This window comes from Carcharhinus amblyrhynchos, chromosome 18 (genome assembly GCF_965287045.1).
Source record: "Carcharhinus amblyrhynchos chromosome 18, sCarAmb.v2.hapA, whole genome shotgun sequence".
In the NCBI taxonomy this organism is placed as follows: domain Eukaryota; kingdom Metazoa; phylum Chordata; class Chondrichthyes; order Carcharhiniformes; family Carcharhinidae; genus Carcharhinus; species Carcharhinus amblyrhynchos.
In genome coordinates, this window is record NC_137341.1 from 22,223,153 (window position 1) to 22,243,520 (window position 20,368).

The 20,368-nt window shown below is 41.8% G+C and overlaps 1 protein-coding gene across 2 annotated transcripts in view; it reads left to right on the forward strand.

The window, feature by feature from the left end:
* Positions 1 to 20,368, forward strand: part of LOC145354908 (protein kinase C beta type) — a 275,938-nt gene that overhangs the window by 231,129 nt on the left and 24,441 nt on the right. For both annotated transcript variants that reach the window (XM_080206533.1, XM_080206532.1), the window contains exons 11-15: positions 4,625 to 4,716; positions 5,840 to 5,902; positions 8,921 to 9,059; positions 12,057 to 12,137; positions 12,536 to 12,643. In XM_080206533.1, coding sequence (XP_080062659.1) covers positions 4,625 to 4,716; positions 5,840 to 5,902; positions 8,921 to 9,059; positions 12,057 to 12,137; positions 12,536 to 12,643 — 483 coding nt within the window. The remainder of the gene's footprint in view (positions 1 to 4,624; positions 4,717 to 5,839; positions 5,903 to 8,920; positions 9,060 to 12,056; positions 12,138 to 12,535; positions 12,644 to 20,368) is intronic.

The window sequence follows — 20,368 nt, forward strand, 5'->3', positions numbered from 1 at the left end:
AACCATCTAGAAACCAAAATAATGTAACAGCATGGCGTTCAAAAGGGAAAATCTTCCTTGACCAGTCCCATTGAACTCTGAAGAGTTCAGGGAGAAAGCAGACAAAAGTTGTGTCACAGATGTAATTTATCTAGATCTCCATTAAGGCCTATGCTAAGGTACCACATAAGAGAACAGTAAATGAGATCATAGCTAATAAAGTCAGGGGAAAAATAGCAGAATGAATAGCTGGCTGGTAGACAGAGTAATAGAAGTAGAAAACAGGCCTATAAGGATCAGTGCTGGAGCTGCTCATGTTCATGATTTAGACTTTAGCAGTCAAAAATGCAATTTCTAAATTTGCAGATGACCCCAAATTGATAAGAGGTAATCATTACTGAGGAGGGCTACATCAAATTACAAGATGATATCAATAAATATGCAGAATGGGTGCACAGAGACAAGTGAGAGGTCTTACATTTTGGGACACAATGACAACTTGTATTTATGTAGCATCTTTGCCAGAATAAAGTGTCATAATCAAACCACATAAGGTGATATTAGGACAGATGGTGAAAAACTTGTTCAGAAAGGTAGGCTTTAAAGGACATCTTAAAGGAGGAATGGGAGGCAGAAAGGAAGGGAATTTCAGAGTTTAGGGCTTCAGCAGCTGAAGGCCTGGCTTTCAAGGGTGGAGTGATTAAAATTGGAAATGCTCAAGAATGAGGTGAGTGCAGATTTCTTAGAGGATTATAGAGCTGGAGGAATAATGGAGATATGGAAGGATGAGGCCATAGAGGGACTTGAAAGCAAAATGAGACTTTTAAAATTGAGGCATTGCTTAATTAAGAGACAGTGTAGATCATTGAGCACAGGGATGATGGCTGACTGGGACTTAGCATAAGTAAGGACTTGGGTAGCAGAGTTTTGGATGACCTCAAGATTACCAAGAATAGAAAGTAGGAGGCTGGCTAGCAGTCATTGGAATAGTCAAGTATAGAGGTAACAAAAGCATGAATGAGGATTTCATCATAAAATGCACTGAAACAGGCAAAATCAGGTGATTTAAGTAGGAGAAAATAGAATTTGATAATAATGTGGATATGTGATCAGTGGATCACAATAGGATCAAATATCACATCTCTGATTCTTTAAAAATAGCTGGCTGATAGAGCAACAGAAGTGAAAAACAGGCCTTCAAGGATCAATACTTAAAATAAGTATTTGTCTAAATAATAAATGGAAACAGTGGAGTAAGTCATCCACTGTGATGAGTACTTGTGAATACACTGCATAAAAAAGTAGACTGCATTCGGATAGCTTTGGAATTGTATAATATTTGAAAAGATACTTCTGATGTGCTAAGTGTAAATTTACCAGGATGTAAAATTTAAATTTAAACATTTTTCCATGGCACAGAGGTTGCCATGGAAAACGAACAGTCTGGTTAAGCTTCAGGATGGAGTGAGTAATGACAAGAGTTTGAGCCAGATTGAAGACAGTGACTTCAGACTCCCATGTGGCACAGGTAGTAATCCTGAGATAGCTACCTTTTTGAGGTCCTAATCTTCAGCTAGATTCCTAGCTCCCGATGTTCTGCTTTTAGGACCTCATCCATTGATAAAAAAAATGCTATTTGTACCAATGTCCTGCAACCGTTCTGAAACATCCTTGACCCTAGCACCAGGGAAGCAACATATCATCCTGAAATCTCGTTTGTGGCCACAGAAATGCCTATCTATTCCCATTACAATTGAATCCTCGATAACTCTCACTTTTTATTCCTCCCCTCTGCAGTAGAAGCAACCATGGTGCAACAAATTTCCCTGGAGAGGCCATTCCCCTCAATTGTATCCAAAACAGTATATCTGTTTTTCAGGAGAATAGCCACAGGAGATTCCTGCACTGCCTACCTCACCCTCTTGCTCTGCCTCGTGACCATTCCCTTCCTGCCTGAGGAATCTTAGCCTGTGGTATTACCACCTCTCTATATATGCTATACACGATACTCCATGCCTCGTGGATGCTCATGATGTGGATGTGCTGGCGTTGGACTGGGGTAAACACAGTAAAAAGTCTGACAACACCAGGTTTTAGTCCAACCGATTTATTTGATAGTAAACGCACAAGCTTTCGAGGTTTCCCTCTTCGTCAGGTGAATGGAGAGTTGTGGCCTCAGACAGAGCATATAAAGCACAGACAGTTTAGAGATTACTGATTAGAATGCGAATCTTTACACCTAACCTGCTGTTCAAGTCCTAAAGTGGACGACAATGTGAGTGGAAGGAGCACTGATCACAGGTTAAAGAGATGTGTATTGTCTCCAGACAGCACAGTGAGTGAGGTTTTGCAAACCCAGGCAAGTCACCGGGGTTACAAATAGTGTGACATGAACCCAAGATCCCTGTTGAGACCGTCCTCGTGTGCGGAACTTGGCTATCAGTCTCTGCTCAGCGACTCTGCGCTGTCGTGTGTCGCGAAGGCCACCTTGGAGAACGCTTACCCGAAGGTCAGAGGCTGAATGCCCGTGACCACTGAAGTGTTCGCCAACAGGAAGGGAACAGTCTTGCCTGGAGATTGTCGAGCGATGTTCATTCATCCGTTGCCGTAGCGTCTGCATGGTCTCCCCAATGTATGAAGCTTTGAGATGCTCGTGGATGCTCCACAGTGCCCCTGAAGAGGGATAATGGCTGAAGTGAGTGAACCACTAAATATATTAGTCACAATGGGGACCAGGAAAGGAAGTTGAACAGTCAGCAGCTTAGTGGGAATAGAATTGAGAGAGTAGGAGGTGGACCACTTTTAAGGTCAAACCAAATAAACAAACTTGAATTAGGACAAAATAAAAGGGGCAGCTCCCCAAAAGGAGGGGGAACAGCCCAAACAAAAACAAAGGAATAGGAGGTGGGTCACATGGATAAAATGAGCTTAGAGAGGGCATGAGGAAAGATAAGTGAGATACAAAGTTCATGATTGGGACACGGAAAACTTTAGAGGAAATTTTAGCTTGGTGGGCTTGTGGAAAGAATGGAAATGACAGGCAAACAAGGAGACCATGTTAATTGAAAATTAGATTCCTAAAGGGATAGAATAAATGTAAGTTGGAGGACAAATAAATAAATTACTCTAAGTACCAACTCAATAAAAAAAACAGATCAAGCTCACTTTAATTTCTAGTTGGATAGAAATGCAAACTACAGAAATTATGCTAAACTTAGACTGAATTTTGGTTAGAACGTGTTGTGTACATTGGTTGCTGCATTAAAGGTACTAGAGACCAGGAGGACAGGTTATTGAGGAAGGACAGACAAGCTGTGTTTCTTTTCTCTTGAAAAGAGTAGGCCAGGGCGTGATCCAATAGAGGCCATTAAAATTATGGAAAGCTTTGATTCAGTAGACAAAAAGGATGGGAAGAACAAAGCAACAGGCTATCAATATAAGCTAGTTGCCAAGAAATCCATTAGGGAATTCAGAAGAAACCTCTTTATCCAGAAAGTGTGGGAATGTGGAACTCTAGGCAGGGAATATCAGGCAAATAATGTAGATGCATTTAAAGGGAGGCTGGGCTAGAGTAAGAGGGAGAAGGAAGTAGAAGATTGTCCTACAGAGTTGGCTGAGGATGTGGAGCATGATGGCTGCCAGGATTGGTTGGGTCAAATGACCTGTTTCTGTGCTGCATGTTCTAAATAGTTTGTACGTTGGATTGCGCAGATATACATTATATCCACTTTCCTGATTTTACTCTTATCTCCTGTTTGCTCAGTGCAGAAGCATTATTTTTCAAAAAAATCATAAAGTAGGAATGTTCAAACTGAAGATGGAAATTGGGTAACGAATGCTGAAGATACCATAAGATGATATTCAGTGGGGACAATAGGATCTCGGCTGCTGGCTGGAGAGTTAATGAGAGCCCCATGTTCCCTGTTTTAGGGAATGTTTGCCAAATTCAGAACCAATAGATAATGGCAGACAAGCCTTCCTCTGGGATTGAGGACACAGGGGACAGAAATTTTGCCTGCCATGAGCTGCTGTCCAATCAGAATGGCAGCATCACCAATAAGTTACCCACCTGAGGCCCAGGATCATTGCTGGAGCCCAGGCCACAGATGAGTGATCGCGGAGGGAGGGAAAAGGGGACAGGTGATGGCAGCAAGGATAGGAGAGTTGGTTTCAGTAGGTCTCCCTTTTCCTGATGTCGTTCCCCAATCAGATATCAAGAGCTTTTGGATGAGGGACATCCCATGATAACCAATTAGCAACCCTGCAGAGGTTTGCTTATCAGGTTCCCCGCATGGTGGGTACCTTCTCACCGCTAGGTTAATACCAGCAATAGTGGGATGAGGTTATTAAGTGGACTTGAATTACCCACATAATGGCATCAATTGGCAGAGGGATGGGAAGACCATCCACAGGCCTTCCCCTTTAAGCCTTCCATCGGCTTAAAGGGCTGGAGGCAGGAAGGCAGCAGGTCCCTGCCATTTTGCCTAATTAAATGGTCCCAACTACCATATGGCTACCAACTCACCACATGGGAGGCATTATATTCCGCCAATGGTATGCTGTATAAAGCAGTGTCTGAATACATATTCGGCTTGTCTTCTGTGTAAACAATTAATTTGTCATTGTCTCTTTATTCCTCCATCAGGAGCGTTTGTACTTTGTAATGGAATATGTTAATGGAGGTGATCTCATGTACCAGATCCAGCAGGTTGGCAGGTTCAAGGAGCCCCATGCTGTGTAAGTATCTGACTCAGTGCAGAATACCACTTCCCTCTTCACTTCAGTAGGGCTCTTCCTCAGATGGATAGCCCAGAATTGTCTAGTTTTATCCGTCAATCCTCCAGGGTAAAGTAACAACCATTATTCAGTGGCAGTATTCATGCTTCTGAGTGAGGAGCTTGTAGAAGCACACAGCTTATCAGAGACTTGAGCACATAATCCAGGCTGACACTTCGATGCAGTATTACAAGAGGCATTTTTTTTGGATGAGAAGATAAACTCTGGCCCCGTCTGCCCTCTTAGGAAATCAATAAAGATCCCAAGACACTATTCAAATAGTTGTCCTGGACAACATTTATCACTCAATCAGAGTCACTGATGACCTGGTCATTATCACAATGCTATTTGTGGGACCTGACTATTCACAAAATGCCTGCTGTGTTTCCAGTGTTGCAACAGTGACTACGCCAAAAATTGGCTGTAAAGCCATTTGGGTCATAAAGATGTTATCGAGATGAAGTCTTTCTCTTTGTGTTGAATGTGCCGTACAAAAGCAATCTAACAATAGTTACAATGCAGCTACATGTTTTCAGCAGAGTGTGAGACATTTGCTTTTCTATATGCTGATGTTTACATGGAGGCAATATTAGGGGTAAAGTTGGGGGAGTGAAGCTGGTGGAGGTGGAAAGGGTGGGTGAAGTTAGGGGGAGAGCTGGGGGGGATGAAGGTATGGGATATGGAGGGGTGGAAGTGGGGTAGATGAGGGGGGGAGATGGTGGGTGAAGGTGTGGAAAATGGGAGGGTGTAGGTGGCGATTTGATGGGGTGAAGCGGGGAAAGTTTGGGTGGGCGAATGGGGGGACAGTCACCCATCACATCCCACATCCCACACCCCCTGTCCCACATCCCACACTGCCCCCTAGCCCCCACCCCGTCCCCATTCCCCACCCCACACCCCTGTCCCGTCCCCCCCCCCCCCCCCCTTCACACATCACCCCCCCCCCCCCCGCTCATCAATGTTCTTACTCCCAAATTTTCAGGCCAAGTTCATGCTAAGATTGAGTTATTAATATGCGGTCACACCTCAAAGATTTGGCAAGCACTTAACAATATTGCTTACACTTGTCTTTGTCATCTTTTAGATTCTATGCGGCTGAGATTGCTGTTGGTCTATTTTTTCTCCATAGTCACGGAATTGTTTATAGGTGAGTGTGACAGCAGATCATTGCAATTGAACAAAAATCTACCATTGCGGACCATGAAGCTAATCAATAATTAAGCAAAAAAGTGTGCAAGTCATCAACAATAATGGTTTATTCAACGAATAATCCAGAGGGGCCGGGGCTGCAGTTATGTTGTTGGAAATGAGCCAGTATTGGTGCTTGTGAATCTTGATGTTTGATATTCACATAGTCGAGATGGATGAAGCAAATAGCTCCTCCCAAGCTGTTCCCAGCACTCTTCTCCCCCAACCTCTGCTACACCTCCCCCTCCCCTCAATGCTTAGAACTCTTCAAAAAATACTTATTTATGTCTCACCTCCTTATTCTAGAAAAGGCTTCACCAAAAGCTGATGAATGCAGTGTGTCACTTCTTTCACTGACCAGTTACATCATACTGTGGCTAACAAGAGTCTGGATCACACTGACAGAACTTTCACATCAAGTTGGCAGCACATGCTTTAACTTCTCTCTATTGGTCTGTAACCAACTGTCAACCTGATATTCCTCCACATTCCAAACTTCAGCTGACTAGAGTGAAGATCACCTTATACAAGAGCTAGGTATCCTGTGATATAGGTTATTGTCATTATGCTCCCTGGAACTATGATCTCCCAGAATGGAATTCAGAGAGAAATATTTTCCCTAACTGGCATGTTTTATTTTTAATCTTTTTGTTTGCTTCCCAAGAAATTGCAGTGCTCCAGGTGAGTAGAGTGCCTGTTGAACAAGATTTCAAAACTAGATGGGACAATCCTGGAACTCCCTTCCTAACAGCATTGTGACTCTCCCTACACAACGTGGAGTGGTTCAAGAGAACAGCTCACCACCACCTTCTCAAAGGCAATTAGAGTTGACCTAATCAGCAACACCTACATCCTATGAGAAAATAAAAACCATCCTGGTCAAAGCAACTGGCTTGACCGGCACCCCATTGAACATCTTAAACATTCAATGATAACAACTCAGATTTTTGTGACAGCTTTAACGTGATCAAACATTCCAGGTTAGTTCACAGAAGCATTATGAAGCAAACTAGGATACTGAGTCACATAAGGAGATATTTGATCAACATCTTTGTCATCTAATGAAGAAGTTTTAAGGAGTTTCTTAAAAGAGGAAAGCAAGGTGGAGAGGTGTAGGGAAGAAAATTCCAGAGCTTTGGGGTCTAGGCAACTGACGGCATAGTCAACAACATGGACTGATTAAAATTGAGAATGCACAAGAGGCCAGAAACAGAGAAACAGCCATATCATGGCGTGGAAGAAATTACAGAGCTAGGGAGGAGTGAGACTCTGGTAGGATTTGAAAACTGGGAAGGGAATTTTAAAATCAAGACATTGTTTGACAGGGAGCCAATTTAGGCTAGTGAGCACATGGGTGATAGGGGAACAGAACTTCTAGCTAAGACTCCATCCACCACCGGCACACAGTGACAGTGATGTACATTGTATACAAAATTAACGGCAGCAACTCGGCCAGCTCCCTTCAACAGCGTCCACCCACGACCTCTACAAAATAGGACAAGGATAGCAGACACATAGGAACACCAGTTCCCATGTGTTCCTCCAAGCCACACACTAACCTGACTTGGAATTATGGGTGGAATCTTCTGCTTGTTAGTGGTGAGCTTGGTTATGGAAAGTGCATGTAATTTGGCAGCATGATGCCACACCAGAACCCCATCATCATTCCACCTCCTCCAAAATTAAATTCTGGCAAGAAGGTCCCTGGTTGACCATCCACCCCACTGCCTGTTGAGGCCCTTTGAGAGCCTCATCCTGCTATGGCTGGTATTAACTGAGTGCCGGGTAAGCCTGTTGACATGCAGCTTGGACAATAAGTAAAACTGTACAGCCAACATGTCACCTTTGGGAGGGGGTGGGGTCCCTTGATCAAAGCCATTGCGTTTACATATTTGTGTCAATGTATTCGATCATAAATCCCTCTTCCCAAATTTATTATATAAATTGCATGCTGGAAAGCAATGGCTGTGTTTTGTTTTTGCGTAATTTTCCTTGCTTTTGAATTTTGATTTGCACTGTTATTTATATATTATATGTACTATATTTCTATCTCCTCCAGCCTACAACCTTCATGAACTTCCTTCTGCTGTAGGGATCCCTGTTTTCCTGAGGCCAGTATGTCAGGCCCACTCTACTTCTCCCTGATATCTCCTGCCCCTTTCCTACTACTTCTTGTGATTTTGTACATTCTCTTCTCTCCTCCTGCTGCCTCAGTGTTTGAGTGGGAATCTTGCTTGCTGTCCTGCTCAAACCTGGTGCATCCTGTGGCAACCCAGTTACCTGCCCATCTGTTCATTTTCCTGTTCATCAACTTGCTGCTAGCCCAATGTACAAAATATCCACATGCAGCTTGGTCTGTTTTTGGCCCCCCTAGTCCTTATTTCACCACCGCTCTTAGTCACTGCTAAGAAGTCCACTCCTGGCTACCATTCCTTCCTGCAGATCAGTCAATCCCACAGCCCCTTCCAGAAAAGTCATAGGTAATTCATTTTTGGTTTATGCAAGCAAAATTCTTCCCTGCAATCTACCACAAGAGGTCCATCTGTGGAGGGACATGGTCTTACAACAGCTTCTCTCTCCATTTCAATCCCCTGTCATTGAATCCTCTGTCTCTATCAAAGCTGACTTGAGTTGCCAGTCTCCAGGTATATCTGCCAGGACGCTTCATGACTCAAAACATTAACTTGTTTCTCTCTCCCCAAATGCTGCCCAACTGCTGAGTTTTTCCAGCATTTTCTGTTTTGATTACAGTATCACCAGGACTTTGAGACTGGGTAATGGGCAACTTCCACCTTAGCATTAGGGAATCTGTCAGCAAACCACCAGATGTCTACAAAAACCTTGACCAAGGGGACAGGCCTAGGAGTTTTGGCAGGGTCAGAAGGGAAGGTGCATGCTCTGTGTCCTCTTTGTAGAAGTAATGTTTATAGTTTATAGATGACCATCTACACTTCAACTGCTGTTAATCTCCTAACAGAGACCTGAAGTTGGATAATGTGATGCTGGATTCGGAAGGACATATAAAAATAGCTGACTTTGGAATGTGCAAGGAGAACATGTGGGATGGGGTAACAACCAAAACCTTCTGTGGTACACCTGACTATATTGCACCTGAGGTATGGATTAACTTAACATTTATTTTTCCATTTGTGTCACACCAGCTTTGAACTCCTGCATGTGAGCAATATGAAGATTATGAGCATTATCAGCAGACTTATTAGGAACAGGAGTTGGCCGTTCAACCACTTCAGCTTGTCTGCCATTAAATTAGATCACGATTGATCTGCAGCTAAACTCCTTTTGCCTACTCCTGCTCCATATTCCTGAATACCCCTACCCAATAAGAAAAATCTTTCAATTCCAGTTATGAAATTCTCAATTGACCCAAGTCTTAGCAGTTTTTGGGAAGAAAGTTTTAGCTTCCATTAGCCTTTGTATGACTCTTGTTCCTTCTGCATTACAATGAAAGTGGGGCATTTAATAGTCAGTAGTCCTGTCTCATAAGAACATAAATAGGAGCAGGAGTAGGCCAACTAGCCCTTCGAGCCTGCCCCGCCATTCTATAAGATCATGGCTGATCTGAAGTGGATCAGTTCCACTTTCCTGCTTTCTCCCCATAACCCTTAATTCCCTTGTCTGTCAAAAACCTATCTACCCGTGACTTAAATATATTTAGCGAGGTAACCTCCACCACTTCAACGGGCAGAGAATTGCAGAGATTCACCACCCTTTGAGTGAAGAAGTCTCTCCTCAACTCCGATCTAAACTGCCCCCCCCCCCCCTTATCTTGAGGCTATGTCCTCTAGTCCTGCTATCCTTTCTAAGCAGGAAGAATCTCTACCCTATCCATCCCTTTCATTATCTTATACGTCTCTATAAGATCCCCCCTCATCCTTCTAAACTCCAACGAGTACAGACCCAGTCTATTTAGTCTCTCTTTATAGGCCAACCCCCTCATCTCCGGTATCAGCCTAGTGAACCTCCTCTGCACTCCTTCCAAGGCCAATGTATCCTTGCGCAAGGATATATTGTCTTCTTGTCCTTATTGCATCCTTGTCTCCTTAGATAGTTGCAACTTTCCTGCCGTGAAAGAGTGATTGCAGATCTTTAACCCCCTCCCTTGGATGTGCATGGGGAACCAATATAGTATAGACTGGTTTTCATGGCTGAGATATCCCTGATGTTGCCAATATCTGTGTGTCCGACCAAACATTCAGTTTGAGGTGTTAACTAGGAGGGAGATCGGGGGTGGGGGGGGGGGGGGGGGGGGTGGTGGTGGGGGGTATGCTTATCCTGTGGGCAAGTACAGTATCTGGGGTAAGAAGCTAGTCACGCTTGGGATCTAAGTTGCAGCTGAACTGCCAGTGTCTAGTCGCAAGTTATATGTTTTGTTTGATCACTGATTTGACTGAATGAGTTTTGATACTTCAAGGTCTTATTTCAGGCTTTGTCCCAGTAGTATTAAGAAGAGATACAGGGATTGGATATTTTTCTGTTTGTAATGTTTTGCCTATCAGAGACGTGCACGCTCAGCAGGTCTGGAAACAGGTGCAAAATGTATTTCCAGCCATGATCAGCTCCAATTAATGGCCATCCAGATGCATTCTGTGAAAGGCTAAGCACTGCCAGAGATGGTGGGAAAAGAGCGGGTACCAAGAAAAGGGAGGGTGCAAGCTAGTATTTCTAACATGCTCCCTTAGGGGGACAGTCACTGCGGATCTGTCTTAGGGAGTTGCTGGCCCATGAAAAATAAATATCGATCTCAAAGCTATGCCATGAGTGTCTAGGCAGTACAATCGAGCACAAACCTCAGTCCACAGATACATTTGTTAATTCTGTTTTAGTCCTGAAAGCTCATCCTGCCCTGGATTAAGGTTGTAGCTAAAACATATAGGCTACCTTGCCAATTGGCTCACCTGTCAACCATAAAAGCATAAAGGCCATATAAAATTGTGTTCAATTGGCTCTTAATTAACTAAATTGCCAGCTTTATTTTTAGAGGGCACACTTCCAACTCTCACTGGAGCATGCCGGCCAAAATTTTGTGCGAGTGTGTGATGATGGTGGAATGAGCACTTGATGTCTTCTGCAATTTTATATGTTTTCAGGTCAGGCACATGCCCAGCTTATCAATGTAAAACTCTGGCCCAAGGAAATGCATGTAGAAATTGTTCGCCCAGTTTGGAGCCACATTAGACACATGGTCCAAATCCAAAGAGTTAAGGAGCTGGTTGACAGCCACGGCTCAGTGTGCAAATTCAAGTCTCCTTTTTCTTCCTCTCTCTCTCTCTTTCCCTTCCTTGTTCTTTTTGTACCCACACTCCCCCTTGAGCTCAATCTCTCTCCCTTGCATGTTCTCTCTTGTGCACTTGTTTTCCCTCTCCATCTCTTGCATGCATTTTCTCTTTCCTGCTGCCCTTCTTTCCTGTTCCTTCCTCCACTTTCTTGTTTCCTCTTTCCCAAGTCTTTCACTTTTGTGTATAGCACAATTGAAAAAGCCTATTACAATGGAGTCATGCTTGCTGTGAGCTGTTGCCTCTGTCTGTGATTGTAGGACTTTATTTCTGCTGTAACTGCAAACTCAAAATCTGCTGATCAGAAGCAACAGATGATGGTGCCTGAGGCCTGTGCTGTGATGTATTTGGAAATGGGCCTCATCACAATGGAACAAATGAAGCCTTAACCAGCCTACATCAGGTTTCCAGCTGTTACCTGGCTGATTTGGAGTGCATTTTCTTTGCCTCTCATATCAAAATTTCTCTCAATTGAATTAAGCCTCATCTATCTGCTTCAAAATAATTTTATTACAACACCATAATAGGAGAGGGAAAAGATGAAGATTGTAGTGTCATTTGTCAGTTCCTGTCTAACTCGCTAATAGTGGCTGTGTTTCAAGAGCCTGGCTAGGTCACATCAGTGACTACTGTTCCTCTTGATGTGACACTCCATTACCTTGTCCTGACACATCTCCAGCCACAATCTTTGTCTTGGCACACAGTGGCACAGTTTGTTGGAGCATGTACAGATAACCTTAATGTGTTTTAATTTGATATTTATTCTGTGCCTTTACTGTAGCATCTAACAAACTAATGCAATAATTTCTGTCTTTCCAGATTATTGCTTACCAGCCATATGGAAAGTCTGTGGATTGGTGGGCATACGGAGTATTACTGTATGAAATGCTGGCGGGACAGGTAATGGTTTAATTAATTAAAGTCTTCAAAGGTTTGAGTGGTTGTAATAAATTCTTATGGCAGTGAAATGGAGACAGAGTAGAGACTGTTGGAAATTATTTTATGTAATGGGATTCTAAGGTAAACAAGGATATTGAGAGTTGGGTGTGCATAGCGTGGATAGTGTTTGCGCATGTGTATGTCTGAAACTGTGTGTGCATGCCCTTTTTGTCTGGGCCTGCATGTGTGTTTGGATGTGTGCATACAAGCTTATTTATTTCTGGGTCTGGGTGTGTGCGTACATGCCTGTTTTTTGTTTGGTTTGTGTGTATGCAGGTCTGTGTGTGTCTGGATCATGTTTCACTGCCTTTACACACATTATTAATCTTAATTGTTGTTCTTTCACCTCTTCTCTCCAGCCCCCTTTTGATGGTGAAGATGAAGATGAACTTTTCCAGTCTATCATGGAGCACAATGTAACTTACCCCAAATCCATGTCCAAAGAAGCGGTGTCCATTTGTAAAGGAGTAAGTGTTGATAGATCTCTGATTTCAAACTGCTTCTCCACTGAGTGCTATATTCAGTACCATAGAATCCCTACAGTTCAGAAGGAGGCAATTTGGCCCATCGAGTCTGCACCAACTCTCCAAAAGAGTATCTTACCCAGGCTCACCTACTCACCCTGTTCCCATAAGCCTGTGCATTTACCATAGCTAATCCACCTAACCTGCACGTCTTTGGACATTATGGGGCAATTTAGCATGGCCAATCAATCTAACATCTTTGGACTGTAGGAGGAAACTGAAGCACCTGGAGGAAACCCACATAGACACAGTGAGAATATGCAAACTCCACACAATCACCCAAGACCGGAATTGAACCTTGGTCCATAGCACTACTGGCTCAGTGCCAACGGTAGTGGAAGAAAATCACTGGCATAGCTAAGCAAAGTGCTAAATGTTAGGAAGTTTGAGATGGACTTTGAACAAAAAATGTCCTGAAATTCTTCTAGTTGCATTTTCAATGCAGATCCAAACAAGTAAAGGTAAAGTCTATTTATTAGTCACAAGTAGGCTTACATTAACACTGCAATGAAGTTACTGTGAAAATCCCCAAATCGCCACATTCTGGTGCAGGTTCAGCACTCAGTTCTGTATAAATACTCTCAATGACACCTCCTCTCTGCAACTGTTAAGCAAAATAGAAACGGTTCTGAAGTATTTCCTGACCCATGTTTTTTGCTTTCATGGTGCGTGCTGTGGAGTTGTACATCGGATATGTCACTATACACTATAATGTTATGTGATATACAACTGATGCATTTATATACAGTTTATAATGCAATGTAATAAGCAACCAATATATGTTATACAGTAGGTCATAAAACTGAGTATACGGCTCATGTTATTACACAGGAAGTTATAATATTGTGCAATTTACAGCTGATAGCAGCATCTTCTGAAATAAATCTGGAGGTTTAAACATCCCAGATGGGTTAGCTATTAATCTGCATAACAAGGTGCACACATGGACTGTGCACATGAAAGACATCAGGGAGTATACAGCATGGATAGACAAGTTGCCAGGGATTTGCATCCAATCTGTTTCTGCTCATCTGCTGGCAAATGAGAGCACTAAGTGGCTTGCTACTCTCTTAGGCTGAATTGAATTTTGGCACTGATCTTCAGGGACAATTGCCCAGAAGCCATTGCAAATTGGATCTACATTAAATCTTATCTGTCAGCTTTATTTCCCATAGTGTCACTCAAAGCAGAATGTTGTCAATAAAGAGATGATCATTGCTGCATCTGTTATCCATAACGTAATGACTTCTCACATGGCTATAGCGTCTGGTGCTGCAAAAAAAAACCAAAAAACTGCAAGGCTAGCAGTTTCACTTAGTGAATTTTGTGGCTAAGCTAGTGTTCACAAAACCAATGGGGTTGAAGTGTAGGAGGAATGTGGGTATGTATGGCATGGGAAATCTTTAAATACTGAGTAATGTTGAACATAATGTAAAAATCAAAAAAATTACTGTCAATTCTTTAACAAACTGATTCTTACAACATAACTAAATAAAGGGCACAAATAAAGATTTATTTAATATAATTGCATGTTATGTGAAACAATTCAAAAGTAATCACTCCCTGAAAACATTGTTATGTTTGTAGCTGTTAAATTAGTCTGCTTGGCTGCAAGTTCGTTTAAACACCATTCAGTGTCTGCATATCTGTGTAGAATCCTTATTTTAGTCACTCATTTCACTGGCTTATTCATTCATTTTTTATGAAGCTGCACTCAGCTCTAGGCTTAGCCCTTTCAGCTGTCAGCTCTTTTATCTTGGTAAAAATTCCAACCAACTAAGAAATATATTACATCATGGTGTTGGAATGAAAATGAAGTATTCCCCAAAATGCTATGAATTGAATAACTTCATTCATTTGCTCACCACTAGAGGTGCTCGTCATACAGAAGGTTGGGGTAATTTGTTGGATGGGAATTTTCCAGCTGTTCCTGCCAGTGGGATCTTCTGGTCCTGCTGACAACAAATCCCTGCTGCAGGTTCCCCAGCGGCGGGAGGTATAAACAATGGGAGCCCCATTAACAGCAGCAGGATCAGGAGATCCTGCCTCCAGCTAATGATGGCTGCCTCCACCACTGTGAAACATGCCACTGGGGTGCGGAAAATCCCACCCATGGTGTGTGACTTTTGGGATTTGCTATAAAGTTCTGAATAATAACAGCTTGGAAACGGGAGATGGATTATCTTCAGAGATATTGTGAATAAGAGCTACATCAATATTACTCACAAATAGGATACCCATTGGGAATTATGTGCTGACTCTCTCTTAAGGTGGCTCTTAATGTTGAGTAACCATCATCTTCTCGGGGGCAATTAGGGATGAACAATAAATGCTAGCCTTGCCAGCAGCTCAAATCTCATGAAAGAATGAAAAAATACAACTACTCTGACTGGATAACAAAGAATCTTGCAACACAGGAGTTACGTTTGTTCATCATAACTGTGCTGCCTCTTTTAAAAACTATCCCATTCATTCTATTCTTGATGTAGGGTATTCCTTTATCTAAACCAGACTAAAATCAGTTCACACAACCTGTTTCAGCTCAAAACTCTTAGCTGCTATATCAGCGTCTGTCTAGTCTTCATGTTTTTCCATGTACCCAGTGGGAGAAAGGTGCATGTACTCATCACAGCAATCACAGGTCAAGTTTAAACTATTCATCGCAAACAGTGGCCTAACCAAACACAACTGCGTGTTGCATGTTAGAATCTGCTTCTTGTGAGGGTGGATAATATGAGAAAGAAGATGCTTAAAGCACTAAAAAGTCATGGGTCACACTGAGAAGCGTCCAAGCTGCCAACCTCAGGTACTATTCACATAGATATCTCTACATTGATGTTTAACTGATTAGAAATCCTGACACATCCTGGCACTACAAGGTTTGGGACGTGTTAATCCTCCTCATCTGTCTCCTACTCATTCAAAGCTAAAAGACTACAAAATCAGCTTCATGAGACCTTTTGTAAGTTTTAAAGGTTGCTACTGAAAAGCAATTTAAACTGAAGCAATTTATACCCAATGTAGATAAAGAATTGATAGAAGGGATAGGTGGCATATGACTTGTTAGGAGGGTGATGTTTATGTACAGATAGTGAGGTGCCCCACAGAACTTTCCTGGCCCTTTTTAATGTCTTAGATCCAAACTCAGTGCAAACAGAAAGATCCACGGTTGATTTGTTAATTTGTACAAAACCACAAACCAGCAAAAATGTTTGATAAAAATTGTATCAAATGCTACCTGCCAACATACATGTGAAAGGTTCTGTACACTTAAAGGATGGAATGAGTTTAATGTGGAATAGTTAAAAGTGAAAAGGCTTCTGGTTGGAATAGTAAATTCTGCACTTAATATATCAGATTACCACAGGATAGCAATGGATAAAACAATACAAGAATGAGCATTTTAGAAACAAGATCTTGCTTGACTGGAAGCCAGAGTTAGTCAGCACTCCTTCCATGCTCATTTAACAAAAAATTATTATGTGCATAATCATCAAACCATTTAATAACAATGGCAAGTGTGCAACTGTTAAGAAAAATAACGTAACCTTTCAGAAATGTTTTGACCAGACATCTGACTTTCCACCTGTCCTCAGTACGCATGTGTGCCTGAGAACCCAGACCAATAAAAGCATGAGCTCATTAGGGATTTTGTTTTGACCAGTGAAGTTAACTTTGCTTGATTGACATTTTAAGTAGTTAAGAAGTTTTGTGATCTCTTTTGTCTATATCTCATTGTTTATTTTGACAAAATTAAGTTATGAAGCATTTAAAACCTCTGTTCTCAACACTTCAATGGTCTACCTAATTGACACATTCAAAGGATTGTAGAAACAATATTTGTGAATGGGTTTTTTTTTAATGCATGTGACCCACTTCCTTCTCCCTTGACTACTAAATTGTTGATCATCCAATTTCTCTTTTTGATTCCATGACAGAAACAAGATCTTGCTTGACTGGAAGCCAGTGTTGGTCAGTGCTCCTTCCATGCTCATTTACCAAAAAATTATTATGTGCATAATCATCAAACCATTTAATAACAATGGCAGTGTGCAACTGTTAAGAAACATAACCTAACCTTTCAGAAATGTTTTGACCAGACATCTGACTTTCCACCTGTCCTCAGTACACGTTTGCCTGAGAACCCAGACCAATAAAAGCATGAGCTCATCAGAGATTCTGTTTTGACAAGTGAGGTTAACTTTGCTCGACTGACATTTTAAGTAGTTATAAGAAGTTTTGTGATCTCTTTTGTCTATATCCCAATGTTTATTTTGACAAAATTAAGTTATGAAGTGTTTAAAACCTCTGCTCTCAACACTTCAATGGTCTACCTAATTGACACATTTTATAGGATTGTAGAAACAGCAGTTTCTTTACAATATTTGTGAATGTGTGTTTTTTAATGCATGTGACCCACTTCCTTCTCCCTTGACTACTAAATTGCTGATCATCCAATTTCTCTTTTTGATTCCATGACAGCTGATATTGCTGATACAGAGTGATGGGTGAACAGGATTTGGGATGAGGAAAGTTTTGGATGGTCTTATATTCAGAGAGTATATAATATGGGAGGCCAATCAGATGTGTATTGGAACAGTGAAATCTAGGGAGCAAAAGCATGCATGAGGATTTTGGCGACAGATGAGCTGAGGGTGGAATGGAGTAGGGCGAAATTGCAGAGATGGAAATGTGTAGTCATAGTGATGGCACGGATATGTGGTTAGAAAATCATCCCAGAATCAAACATGACATCTAGGTTGCAAACAGTGGTTCAACCTCAGACAGTTGTTTGTGGTGAGGACTGATTTTGGCTTCAGATTTCCCAATGTTTAATTGCAAGAGGTTTCTGCTCACCTTCTACTAGATGTCAGGTAAGTAGTCTGATGACCTTGCAACAGTAGTAGAATGACAGGAGATGCTTGTGAAGTAAGGTGGTGTCTGAATAGGTCTGGCTGTCTTCAGCGTACATCTGAAAACTTGGCTTTCAGGTGATGTTGCTGAGAGGTAGTTTGCAGATGAGATGTAGGAAAGGACTCAAGAATGGAATTCTGGGAAATATGGGCATAGATTAGGAAGGTGACTATGTGTTCTAGGGTTTTTGGAGAAGAAAAGGGAGTTTGGAATTGGGGCAGCAGTTGCAAGGACTGTGGGAGCGAAGTTTGGTTTTTGAGCAGGGGGTGATGGCAGATTTAATGGAGAGAGGAACAGTACCAGCAAAGGAAGAACCATTGACGATATCAGCTGATATGGAATCAAAAAGGGAAATTGGATGATCAGCAATTTAGTCGCCAAGGGAGAAGGAAGTGGGTCACATGCATTTAAAAAAAACCCATTCACCAATATTGTTTCTACAATCCTATGAATGTGTCAATTAGGTAGACCGTTAAAGTGTTGTGAAGAGGTTTTAAATGCTTCATAACTTAATTTTGTCAAAATAAACATTGAGATATAGACAAAAGAGATCTCAAAACTTCTTAACTACTTAAAATGTCAATCAAGCAAAGTTAACTTCATTGGTCAAAACAAAATCCCTGATGAGCTCATGCTTTTATTGGTCTGGGTTCTCAGGCAAACTTGCATACTGAGGACAGGTGGAAAGTCAGATGTCTGGCCAAAACATTTCTGACAGTTTAGATTACTTTTCTTAGCAGTTGCACACTTGCCATTGTTATTAAATGGTTTCATGATTATGCACATAATTCTTTGTTAAGTGAGCATGGAAGGTGCACTGACTTGACAGAACATGTGCAGCCATGGAGAGTAACTGGGATGCACGAGTTGGCATAGCGAATGAGGGGCGTTGGGGAATGGCTAGCAGGGAATGAGTTAGCATGGAGGATTTGAGGGGCCATGGGGAGTGGATGGGGGTATGAGAGCTGAGGAACCTAACTGCTTTTGTTATAACTGGAAAAAAGAACCAGAGTAAGCTTGGGCACTTTGCTTCCCTGTGGCCATGATCTGAGATTGGAGGGCCCGGCCCTATGTTACACCCATTTTCCTGGAGGAAAACTCATGAAATGTGGGCCTTTTAAACTGAGTTGAGTCTGCCGAGTCAGGGATTTCCCAACTCAAGTTTGCTGCCTATGTAACAAAAATCTGATAAAAGTCAAGAGGTCCCATGGTAGGAAAACTTTAAATTAGGTAGGATGGGGTCAGCATGGACTGTTGATGAATTGATATCAAAGTTCAGAGACATGAGTTGTGAGCGAAGTCTAGATGAAGCTATTTGAAAGTAGAGAATCCGAAGATGTTCGAGGTATTTCCTTGGAAATTAACATCCAAGAGCAATTGGTTGTAGGGCAGAAAGATGATGGTGAAGTTAAAGGTCACCATAAAATTCTGAAGCTGCAAAAGTTCTGCTGTTTAGGTGAGTAATTTTCTGGCTAAGTGACTGAAACTGAACCTGAAAAACCAGTATAGCCAAAGACCTATCGTAAACTCAATAGGAGATTAAACTCTTTCAATCATGGAAGTATTGGGCAGAGATGTTGGTGAAAGGGCTGTAAACTGATCAAAGTCATGGTAAAAGTAGGACAATTGAGCAGCAGATCAGAGATGGAAGTTAAGTGTAATGGTGTAGCCAATGTAGCACAACACAGAAATGCAGGCAGGAGGTCTCCAGCCATTCAGGTTGGCAGCATTCTCTGGTCCTGCAGGTAGTGCACCCTCTGATGTGGGTTTCACAGTGATGTGGGGTGCCTTTAATGGGAATTCCCTTTGACAGCAGCTGATCTTACTGCTATCAGTGGGATTTCCCATTAAAGATACCCCACGTCACTGTGAAACCCACACCAAAGGGACCAGAGAATCTGTTACTGGCGAATGTTCACTACCTCAGATAAAACAGAGGAGAAGCCAGAGAATCTCGCTTGTGATCTTCATGCCCAGAGATGTCCAGGAATTTGGAAGTCACAGTTGAGGACCAGATCCAGGTGTTTTGCTAGAGCTCACAAAGCAAAACAAAATGCAGCAGACCAGCGACCTAAAGGAAATATTCAAACCTTGGAGATGGTCAATAGGCTGACCTCTATGTTATTAAAGAACTGAATTGGAAGGAAAGACTGGAGAAATTTGGGACTATTTAAATATTAAAGGAAAGGATGAAAAAGGCTCATTATAGAAGTGCATTAGATATGAGATGAGACAGATAAGATGATCAGGAACATTACGTCAAGAAAGAATAAGAGATGCATTTATATTGTACCTCTTGAAAGTGGTAGCATTGTGGTCATGATATGAGCACTGTTAAAGTCGGGAATTTAGTGAAAGTGAGAATTCTCTCCAACTGAAATTTAATATTTAGAATTTGACTTAGAGATTTATAAACTGTAATAGAAATTGCAAGCCTCAAGCTACCTAGTTTATAGAAATTGCCAGTCAGTGGCAGTTAACCGACAATCAACTGTAAGATATGGGTGCCAATTACTATAAGCAGGAAGCTGAGTTAGCAGCTGTAATTTAGATGTGATTCATAAAGGTTTAGATAAATAATCACTATCTACTATCATGTTGTTACGATCAGGTGAGGAGGGGTCAAATGGCTCCCTTTGTTTCCCATTCCTCATTGGACTATATCAGGATTTTTGTGAAAAAGATATACCTGCTATATCAATGTGTTCACATATTATGATCAGAAAATAACCAAATGCTAGGTTTTCTATAACA